Below are 10978 nucleotides of genomic sequence, written 5' to 3'. Positions count from 1 at the left end.
AGACAGACAGACAGACAGACAGACAGACAGACAGACAGACAGACAGACTGAGATTTCAGAAATATGCCTGTGGTATGAGTTAGTATGGCACAGTTTCATTGAATGTCGCCGTCCCTGTAGGTTATTTGATCGTGCACATAACTCATCACAGAAAGTGACAGCACCCGTACTTGTTGTGTACCTGAGGACACGGAGGAGGACATGTTCAACTTGGTACGCAGGCTGCCTGTTAAGGCACAGTGCCACGCCCCACTGCCGCACAGACGGCAAGGTGCTGTCTTCCAGTTCTTTCCAAGTGTATTAATATTGAAGAAATTTGTCCAGATCACCCCAAATGTCTGCATTTAGAAGATAGTATGTTCATCGATATACACAACAACACTGGAAATATCTCCTATTAACACATGAACACTTGTAGCTACAGCGACAGCCACACTTCAACTTAGCATCAACAGGAGTGAGGGGCAACTGTGGAGATCTGATAGCTGGAAAATACTCAGTGGGCTTTTCAGACTATTTGTGAGAGAGAACTCAGTTCCCCGCTGACACATGGGTGAGAAGGTCCACAGTATACAGTGGAGTAGAGAAGCTGTTTTCTCATGACAGTCCACCTCTGCATCCTTGATTCAGCTACTCATTTACCACAGAGCTTTCACAGTGTGTGCACACAGGATTCTGCAGCAGATCCAGGCACACAGGCACAAAACTGTTATCACACACACATGTGCAAACACACTGTACCGATACATCATCATTAGTCTGCATTGTTACAATCGTTGGCATGTTTACTGTGCACACAACTTCGTACCCCGTCACACACATTAATCTCACTCAGTCACACAACAATCACGCTGAGACGGTAGGATTTGATCGGCCACGATTCTCTGGTTGTCGGGATATGGTGAGTTTTTAAAGCACACTTTATCAATGCTGAGAACAACAGTCATTTTAAATGAAGCGCACATAGACACAGTGCAGTGGAGAAGTTCTCCAAATTTCCACTAGTATATACTGGCATGATCTATCATAACAAGAGAAGAGGAGAAACCTGAGGGCAGAAGTTTCACGTGGGCACAGAACCAGCGTGATCCCGGGCAGAAGAGCTGAAGCTGGAGCACAGGAAATCTGAGTGCAAGCGCATGATTTTGAGTAAAATTAACACAAAATCAGAACCTGAAATCGTCTGGTTCTCAAACGGAAAGACCACGCCTTTCACACTCTCATGGCAGGGGCAAACACACTATGAAATGTTAACTAAAGGAACCAGGGATCAATCCACCGACCCTCTGATAAGTGAAAGACAAGCTTTACTGTATGAGCCACAGCTGCCCACAAATACCTGGGTTATATGAATTTTACATGATTTTTCTGATTATAGACAGTTTACCTCTTTCACAGAACTTGAACTCCCTACAGAGACTCTAAGTAGTTTTGAATACCTTAAAATAACAGCTTCAAAATTGTTTTGATGATACACAAACTTATATTAGTGAGGATGTCAAGTCTGTCATTGCCACGGCGCCCCCTGGACGCCTGGAGCTGCACTACTGTGCTGGAACACGACAATCTGCTTTACAGCTTCAAGAAACAAGTAGCTCGCCAATCCCAGTATGGACATCATGGCAGAGCCACTTAAGAGGACATAATTGCATTACAATGACCAATCTGTGTACCCAGCAAGGTGGATCAAGCCTTTAATAAAAATGTTAATGAGATAATTTCCTGAGACGAAAGATGAAACCACAGATTCATGATTTACCAGAGTAAACGTAGCACACTTGTGTCACACTTTTCATATTTGTGGCCAACACTCTGGGCCTTTTGATTTTTGAGTATGATGGGTCAGTAAGCTAATGGCCACCTTCCATGTAACTGGGAGTGAGAGAGAAAGTGGATGCACACATGCAAGTGCGTGTGTGTTGTTGCTTCTGGGTCAGTGTGGTCAGGGTGAAGACAACCACAGAGAGAGCATGCTCTGTTCTCTCTGTCATGGTCCATTGCAGTCAACAACAGGCACTGCCACTGCACGCAGCCGCTGTGTGCGTCCGTGCATCCGTGCATGAATGCGTGCGTGAGCGAAGCTAGATAGATTTCTGCATGTTCATACTTATGGCAGCAATTAATATTTTTTGACGGAACCACCGCTATTAACTCACATTTACTCTTATACACATTTACCCTTTTCATGTCCCTGTGACCAAAGCACATCACCATAATGACCCTTACATATTTAGTTATTTTCCAAGCCTCTATTTATGTCCAGCTGATGTCTGTAACTGCACGTAAATGTGCTGTCATGCAGACGGAGACACACATCCACAATCCTACCAATATGTCAAATTTAGGATGTCACAAGTGAGTGTGATACAACCTTTTCTTTAAGTGTCCCCCTTGCCCTATTATTCAGTCGCTCTATCAAATATCAGGGTGGGTATAAGAGCTGCAGCGGAGAACTGAAGTTGGCTCTCGCTGACCCTGTCCAGTATACACTAACTTCAGATTTTAAGCTGTGCTGTTGAATTTCATTATTTTTGCAAGGTTGTGCATGGGCAGCAAAGACACTGACAGTGGCTGCTCTCCTCTATCGATTTCTCTTCAACATCTAATTCCCCCAGGAACGAGACCACAGGGTCTGAGCATTCGCAGTTTGGAGAAACCTATTCCCACAACTTTCAGTGGTCTATTGAAAACACAGCAGTTCACTTATTATGTGGGGGAACAAACATAAATACTGTGAACCTGGAACAAATTCTTAGATCAGAAGCAAACTAAAGGACAATTAACCTTTCTCTGTTAATTAATTACCTCCTCCAAGGAGTTTCTATTTTCACCCCTGTCCCTTTGTTTTTGTGTTTGTTTATTGGTTTGTTTGTAAGCAGAATTACTCAAAAATGTGTGAACATATTTCCATGAAACTTAGTGAAAGGATGAGACAATGGTCAGATAAGAATCTATTCACTATTGGCATGATTCTTCAAATAATAAGTATCTTGATTAAAATTTTTAGGCACCTTGTAATTCAATGTGGATCCAAATAGAAACCTGGATCTAGTGAGTATTTAAAGGCACAAAATACATCTGACTTTGATAGGCTGAGAAACTTGTCAATCAAGCAGTCACTACCGCAATACATTCCTCTCTCTAGTACTCAATAATTCATTAATGGGGAAATCAAAACTAAGGTACATCAGAAGTGACACTGTCTTTGCTGACATTAAATCAATTGACTTGCATTCCTGCAAATGGAGCCCTAATACCGCTGGTTCCACTGAGAACACCATACTTTACACTTTCAGCTCTTATTTTGGTTAAATTTCACTAAGATGTCCATGGACAGCCCAAAATGTGTGAGCATTCTGACTGCTCAGCATGCCCCTGATAAAATATATCTACCTATTGGAAATTAATGGAATTGGTGATGGGATCAGGTACGCATGCAGGGAGCTCCAGACCAAAGCGTACCCAACTTTTTTCATTAACCGAACCGTGGGCATGTACATGTGACCAGAACAAGTACGCAACTCTCAGCCGATACGGAATGTGGAAGTATGATCAACGTTTTAATGCTCATAAACTCTACAGCTTGAGACAGTTACATTGATGATACTGAAAGGCTCATGTTGCTCTGTTTGTGTTGGATGTGTAGGTTGGCAGTTTCTAGTTAAAATCTTAACCATTACTTGTTGACCAGGAAAATGTTGAATGTAGTGAGTGGGTTTTAGAGACCCCTAGTGGTCAAAAATGACAAACAGCAGCTTGAGACCAAGGACTTTAAATATAGATGGGCGATGCATCTCCACTTACTCCAACTTTCAAGAAATGTGATGGAATATCCTGTATACGAACTAATTTGGAGGCAGTCTGCACAGTAGTGAGAGAGGGATCGAACCGCCGCATTGAGGTACCAACAACGACCAATCACGAGTCAGTCTCAGCAGTCAATCATGACATTTTACCCTGTTATTATAGAATCAAATAACTAAGCAAAACCAACATTACTAGAATTAATTTATTTTGACATTAATTTGACAGAGCCTACTCTGCTTTGACTTGATCCATGTCCCATACACTAACAGGGAGGAGGCGTGATTTATGACCAATACTGCAGCCAGCCACCAGGGGGCGATCAAGATGTTTAGCTTCACTTTTGAGACTATCAACCTATCTAGAAAAAAAAATTGTATTTACCAGAGAATTAATCACTTAAAAACATTCACTGCTTGTTCTTGTAACACTGCAAGTGTCTGTATGCGTATTACTGTTTGTCTGTTTTTGCCTTGATATTGCTGAATATATCCTTGGTATAAGTGACCAGATAATTTTTTGTCTTCTTTATGATCTCCCTGGGTCGGTCAGATCTTTGGTATCTTTATTAAATAGTCAAATAACGTCAGAGTTGGGGAACATATATTTTCTGATGATTTTACATCACAACACTTAAGGATTTACTCATTTGTAGCCAAAAGTTCCTGATGCAGTTTTGCATTTTACAGATTATACTGTAGTGGAATATGATGAATATCATAATATGCTGTTGTCCTGTAGTTTTATGAAGATGAATATGATATAAATTATTAAGCCATGGTCATAGTGGTGAGTCTTGTACGTTGTTACACTTACTGCTGATTTGCATTCAGCTTAATATCACACTACTATGTATCTTCACAGTTATGATCATGGGATGACCTAAAGACAAAACCCCGACATCTCCGTTTTGTCCTCATCTTGAACATCTGTCTGTCTAGTGTCTGGAGCTGAGCAGCCACACAGCAGGGGCCACATTACAGGAGATGCAATCAAATCCCAACTATGCAACAGCAAATGCCCTAATCACACGCCATCTATCACAATTGGGCTCAGTTCTAATAGCTGCTTCATTACATTACAGCCTGTAATACAAGTGAGACGTGGATAAAAACCGAAACACACACACACAGATACAGGCTGTCTCACTCCCCACACCATTACATAAACACAGACATGACATGGGAATCTCTGTCTATATATGTCTCTCTTCATAACAACAACATTTTAATGGCATAACGTGCCAGATGATTGAAGCTATCGGAAGCATTTTCTTTTTTCTTAGGCAGCACATCACATCCATACGGGGAAACATTAACTGGGATTTTGAAGAATCAAACAGTGGTTGAATAGTTTGAATGCTGTCATTCCCGATGCTGTGTTCCCTCTGAACTCTGGAGCCTCGGGCTAACCCTAACCCTAACCCTAACCCTGGTCATATTGAGGATCTTCTCAGGACCAAGTCACTTATGTCCTGCTCTAAACAAACCAACTAGACCCAAACCATTTTAACAGATTTTAGAAGAATTATGCACAACTTTGTGGAAGATAATAGACTTTTTTTTTAGGATATTAAAATAAATGTCACCAGACACTGTAAAGTCCTGGATAATAGGAGAGAGGGTGGCTTTATTATGTAATAGCACTAAATTACTTTATGTATACGCCTATTTAATGACAGCCTATATATCCCGGGGGCACAGGGCGCTGAAGGCCTACCGTGGGTGAGGTCAGCCGGCGGAGGCTCTCGCCCAGCGAGTCCAGGTTCACCCGTCTCCTCCGGGTCACCCTCTTGTGCGGCCCGCCGGGTCCCGGCTGCTGCTCCTCGCCCACCGGGCCCGCCGGCCTCTCGGCCAGGCTGCGGCCGTTCCAGACCCCGGCCCTGGGGCCCGAGCGGAAGGAGGAGAAGGGGCAGCCGCGGCTCTCCTCCCCGGGCTCCGGGCCGCCGTCCCCCGGGTCCCCGCCGGGGCTCTCCAGCCCGCAGTCCGAGCCCACCGAGCTGCTGAACGACTCCGAGGAGATCTTGCGCGACGACGAGGACATGGTGATCGCGAAGAAGAGGAGGAGGAGGAGGAGGAGGTTGGTGGTGGTGATGAGGACAGTGGCAGCGTTGAGGACGATGATGATGATGATGATGATGGTGGTGGTGGTGGTGAAGCTCCAGCCGGTTCCGTACCACGTCCACCTCTACTCCGGGGAGTCATCAGATTTTGGGGGGGGTTGGGGTGAGGATGGGAGGGTTAAGTCCATAAGATTATGTATGCATAATATGTGCGTGTGCGTGCGTGCGTGCGTCCGGGTCAAGTCTGTCTGTGACTATGTGCGCATATGAGACGCGTCTGTCTGTGCGTGAGACTCACTATTCAGAGGGGGGAGAGAGGGGGGGGGGGTCGACAGAGAACTGGAGCACTGACGGCACGCAAACATTTATGTAAGGGGGTTTGGGGGGGGTCGGCTCTTTAAAAACAAATTTTAAAAAACTCCTCCTCCTTTACATCCCCAAAAACCAATCCACCCGACTAACCCTGGAGCCCTAGAATAAGATGTGACAGATCCACGGGCTGGAGGTCTTCCTCTGCAGCTGAGGGGTCTTCAGGTGGAGGGACAGACACAACACGTTGGTCCTCACTGGTAATTCCGACACATGTTAGTCCCCCCGGCCTCCTCCTCCTCCTCCTCCGAACAGTGTCGCGTCTCCCTCATTTCTTCTGTTGCCACCGGAGAGAAAATCCTCTGAAGTCATGTCAGGCAGATGTGATGTGTCCGCTTCTCTTCCGTCCCCTCCTCCTCCTCTTCTCCCCGGTCCTCGTCCTCTCTGCTCCGGTGTGTGTGGTGGTGTGTGTGTGCGTGTGTGTCCGCCGACGACTTGTCCTGTCTCCGCACAGCGCTCAGGTTTATTGTCGTCTCGTCTCGTTTCTGGGGGTCGTCGTCCTCTCCCGAGGGTCTGTGTGCTGCTGCTGAGAGGAGGAGAGAGAGAGCGGAGGTGCGCGAGATGTGAGGAGAGGGAGAGAGAGAGATAGAGTGAGGGTGAGGGAGAGAGAGAGAGAGAGAGAGAGAGAGAGAGAGAGAGAGAGAGAGAGAGAGAGAGAGAGGGAGGGACAGAGAGAGAGAGAGAGAGAGAGAGATAGAGTGAGGGTGAGGGAGAGAGAGAGAGAGAGAGAGAGAGAGAGAGAGAGAGAGCGAGAGAGGGAGAGAGAGAGAGAGAGAGAGAGAGAGAGAGAGAGAGGGAGGGAGAGAGAGAGAGAGAGGTCTGCGAGCTCTCACTATGATGTGCGCAACACAACATTTAAGCTAGATAGATAGATAGATAGATAGATAGATAGATAGATAGATAGATAGATAGATAGATAGATAGATAGATAGATAGATAGATAGATAGATAGATAGATAGATAGATAGATAGATAGATAGATAGATAGATAGATAGATAGATAGATAGATAGAGATATATATATAGAGAGAGAGAGAGGTAGATGATAGATAGATCGATAGATAGATAGATAGATAGAGAGAGAGAGAGACAGAGAGAGAGAGAGAGAGAGAGAGAGAGTTGGATGATAGATAGATAGATAGATAGATAGATAGATAGATAGATAGATAGATAGATAGATAGATAGATAGATAGATAGATAGATAGATAGATAGATAGATAGATAGATAGATAGATAGATAGATAGATAGATAGATAGATAGATAGATAGAGAGAGAGAGAGATGATAGATATATAGATAGAGAGAGAGAGAGGTAGATGATAGATAGATAGATAGATAGATAGATAGATAGATAGATAGATAGATAGATAGATAGATAGATAGATAGATAGATAGATAGATAGATAGATAGATAGATAGATAGATAGATAGATAGATAGATAGATAGATAGATAGATAGATAGATAGATAGATAGATAGATAGATAGATAGATAGATAGATAGATAGATAGATAGATAGACTACACATAGTTCTTTCCATCTATCCACCCATGCATCCAGTAGTGGTTGGGTTTGGCTTGGTCATGGTTAAGGCTAAGGAGGAGGATTTGGTTAGAATGTCCGCAATAAATGGAAGTCATGGCAAAGTCCTAACAAGGACGGCTGTGCAGATCCGTGCGTCTGTGCACGTGTGTGCGTGTGTGTGTTCTATAGTAACATTTCGGTCACCTTGTTTGTGTCTAAATGTTTGTGTTTAAATATAGTAAATACATTTATATATGTTTCACACAGTGTCGTTCACAAAAGGGCCATGTTGGCAGGTAGTTAACAAAAAGCAATCAAGCTGCATCAGACGCTCATCAAGCGACAGTCATGGCCCATGAGCCAAGTTCACAGCTCTGGGCCAAATGTGTCCAACATGGGTATACAAAGACAAATATGGCTGCACAGGCAGATAATGGAGCTGGCAACATGGTGCACCGCCGCTGTCTCTCATCACAGAGCAGGACTACGCTTGTGTCTGGCACTAATCACGGCCGTGACCTTGACCTTGATTGGCAGAGTATGTCTGTTCATTAAGGGCCCCAAAGGGACAAGCAGAGAGACACTCAAACAGCCATGATGCATCATGCAAGGGCGTGCACGTGCAGGCGCCACCACACACACACACACACACACACACACACACACATACACACACACATTGCAGTGTAATTTCCTGGAGGTGCCTACTAATTCATTTGACTTATCTCAAGCATGACCCCAATACACTGCATAGAATTTCACTCCTCTTACACACACCCACAAGCTCTCTCTCTCTCTCTCTCTCTCTCTCTCTCTCTCTCTCTCTCTCTCTCTCTCTCTCTCTCTCTCTCTCTCTCTCTTTCTCTCTCTCTCTCTCTCACTAACACACACTCTGACACACACACAGTCTCCATCTCGCTTCCCTTATCAGGTCGCTTGCTCTTAGCGATCAGTCGGCCATCCATCAGTAATAATGTGGGCATTTAATAAAGCCAACGCTACGGTGGAATAAATCATGTTTGAGAGGAGATAAGGCCACTGACAGAGGGACGGTCGTGAGCTCGCAGCCTGCAGACAGGGCAACAGACCAACAACTGTCAGGAAATTAGAGTAAGCCCGATAGGAAGGATGATGCACCCCCCGCACACACAACCCCCCCCCCCCCCCCCCCTCACAAGTGAATCCTCCAGGTATCTAAACATGGATGACATCAAATTCACTTTGTTATCTCAAAATAACATTAACTCTTCTAATCCTGTTCTGTCAGTGGCAGTGCTCCTGAAATGGATGGAGCCATTATGTAGTTGGAACCTTAAAGGAGTGGTTGGTGAGTTGTTTCTGCAACAATTTTGTATCTTAAATGTTGAAATCCTCAATCGATAAATATGATAACAAAAGACTTTATAGATGCATGTGACAGCTTGCTCCAAGATTACAGTGCAGAACAATATAAATGAAAAGAACAAAATACAATAAAAAAACGATGTTGAAAATACAACTGAATGTAAAAATCAAGTAAAAGTTCAGTAGGTAATGTGGGATATTGCAACACATTGACATACATATTGCACATGAGATTGAAATCAGTTGAAAGAAATCAATTGGCTGGCGTACAAGGATGTATCATTACCGTATGTAGCCTGCTCTTGCTAGCTTTCCAGGATTACCAACCCTAACTTTTATGGATCATCGATATAATTTAGCTTATTATACAACAATATATATAATTCCTATAATGAGTCCGAAAGGTGTGTGCACTTATTGTTGCCCTTTGTTTTCATAATATAGAAAGGCGTTATGCCATGCTGCATAGACTGTATATAAAGATAGACGACATGACAGCTAACGCAAAAGTATCTTGATCGCCCCCTTGTGACTGACTGAGGTAGTCGGATATAAACCCTTCCTCTTTCATGTTTAATTTACACTAGTCTATTTAACACAAAATAAATACACAAATAAAATGTATGGGGTGGTAGAAACCAGTAATAAAGATAAAATACAAAACATTAAAAATCTTTTCCCAAAGATGGTTTCTGTCATTTTAAGTAGTTCTCATAGCATGGCTATTGTTTCAAGTATTACATTTTTCTGCTGATTTTGGCTTCAATGAATAATTTGATGCTATAACAACAGGGTTAAAACTCATGATGGCCGCTGCCCAAACTCCAAATGCACCAGATGGCGATGTTTGCATCCTGGATATTTTGCCTTCATTTCTGGGAGGAAGAGGAGACGTGTCGTCCATCCTCATACACAGTCTATGCATTGTATTAATATAAAAGTAAATAATTCTTGATGGTATCCTTAAATATCGGGCAATACATACATTTTAAAGTACTGCAGTAAGTTGGCCCATAAAAAAAAATTAAGTATGCGAGAGGAGAGGGAGGAAATAACCAGCGTGTTTTTTTTAAACAGATTTACGGTGTAATTTCAGGTACAACCCTGCATATTTAGGTGAACTCTAAAAGCCTGGAAGTTACAAGAGATATTTCACGTAAAAGCAGGCAAACGGGACAAATCACCATATATAGACAAAAGCCTCCAGCCACACCGAGAGGAGTTTACGGCATGGAAACCCCAAACACACGTGTAGCTGGGGAAGGCAGCGAGATAAGAAGAGGTTCAGCTCCGTCACACGCTAACCAGTCATAACCAGGTGCCTTCCCCTCGGAGATATGTAGAGGACCCTTTCAAACATGAAACACCATTATACATTGCCGGACCTGCCTGACACACACACACACACACACACACGTTGAGCTTTTCATTACTGTGTACTAAATCTTTAATTTCTCCTCTGTGTGTGTGTAGAGTTTTTAAGGAGGCCGTCAGCCTGGATTTTGTGACTCATGACGACTCTGCTTTATCGCCTGATCTTTCTGTCTCCTGCCTGCGAATGATGCACAAGGAGGAGAATGTGAGGGAATTAGAAAAGAGAAGAAATAAGGGACCCTAAGGCAGAGAGGGATGAATTAATGAATGAATGAAACCACGCTTCAGAGGAGGAAACAGCATCGTGTGAGAGGTGGCGAAATCCCTCTAGAAAAATACACGTATGTGTGTGTAAGTGTGTGTGTGTGAGGAAGAGGCAGAGAGGAACAAGAAATGGCCGCCCCCATCATAAATCTGTCCCCAGTCAATCTAATTGGCCATAACCATATATTACCCCACGCCACTCTGCTGCCATTAACCATGAACCTGGGCCTCTCTGT

At 43.6% G+C, this 10978-nt stretch overlaps 1 protein-coding gene across 1 annotated transcript in view; it reads right to left on the bottom strand.

Moving 5' to 3' along the window:
* gucy1a2 (guanylate cyclase 1, soluble, alpha 2) overlaps positions 1-5847 on the bottom strand; it is a 36304-nt gene extending 30457 nt beyond the window's left edge. The window contains exon 1 of the mRNA XM_061073766.1: positions 5524-5847. Coding sequence (XP_060929749.1) covers positions 5524-5847 — 324 coding nt within the window. The remainder of the gene's footprint in view (positions 1-5523) is intronic.
* Between the last annotated feature and the right edge of the window lie 5131 nt (positions 5848-10978).

The sequence above is a fragment of the Limanda limanda genome, chromosome 6 (genome assembly GCF_963576545.1).
Source record: "Limanda limanda chromosome 6, fLimLim1.1, whole genome shotgun sequence".
NCBI lineage: Eukaryota > Metazoa > Chordata > Actinopteri > Pleuronectiformes > Pleuronectidae > Limanda > Limanda limanda.
The sequence above is the reverse complement of the archived record's forward strand: the minus strand, read 5'-3'. Positions and strand labels throughout refer to the sequence as shown.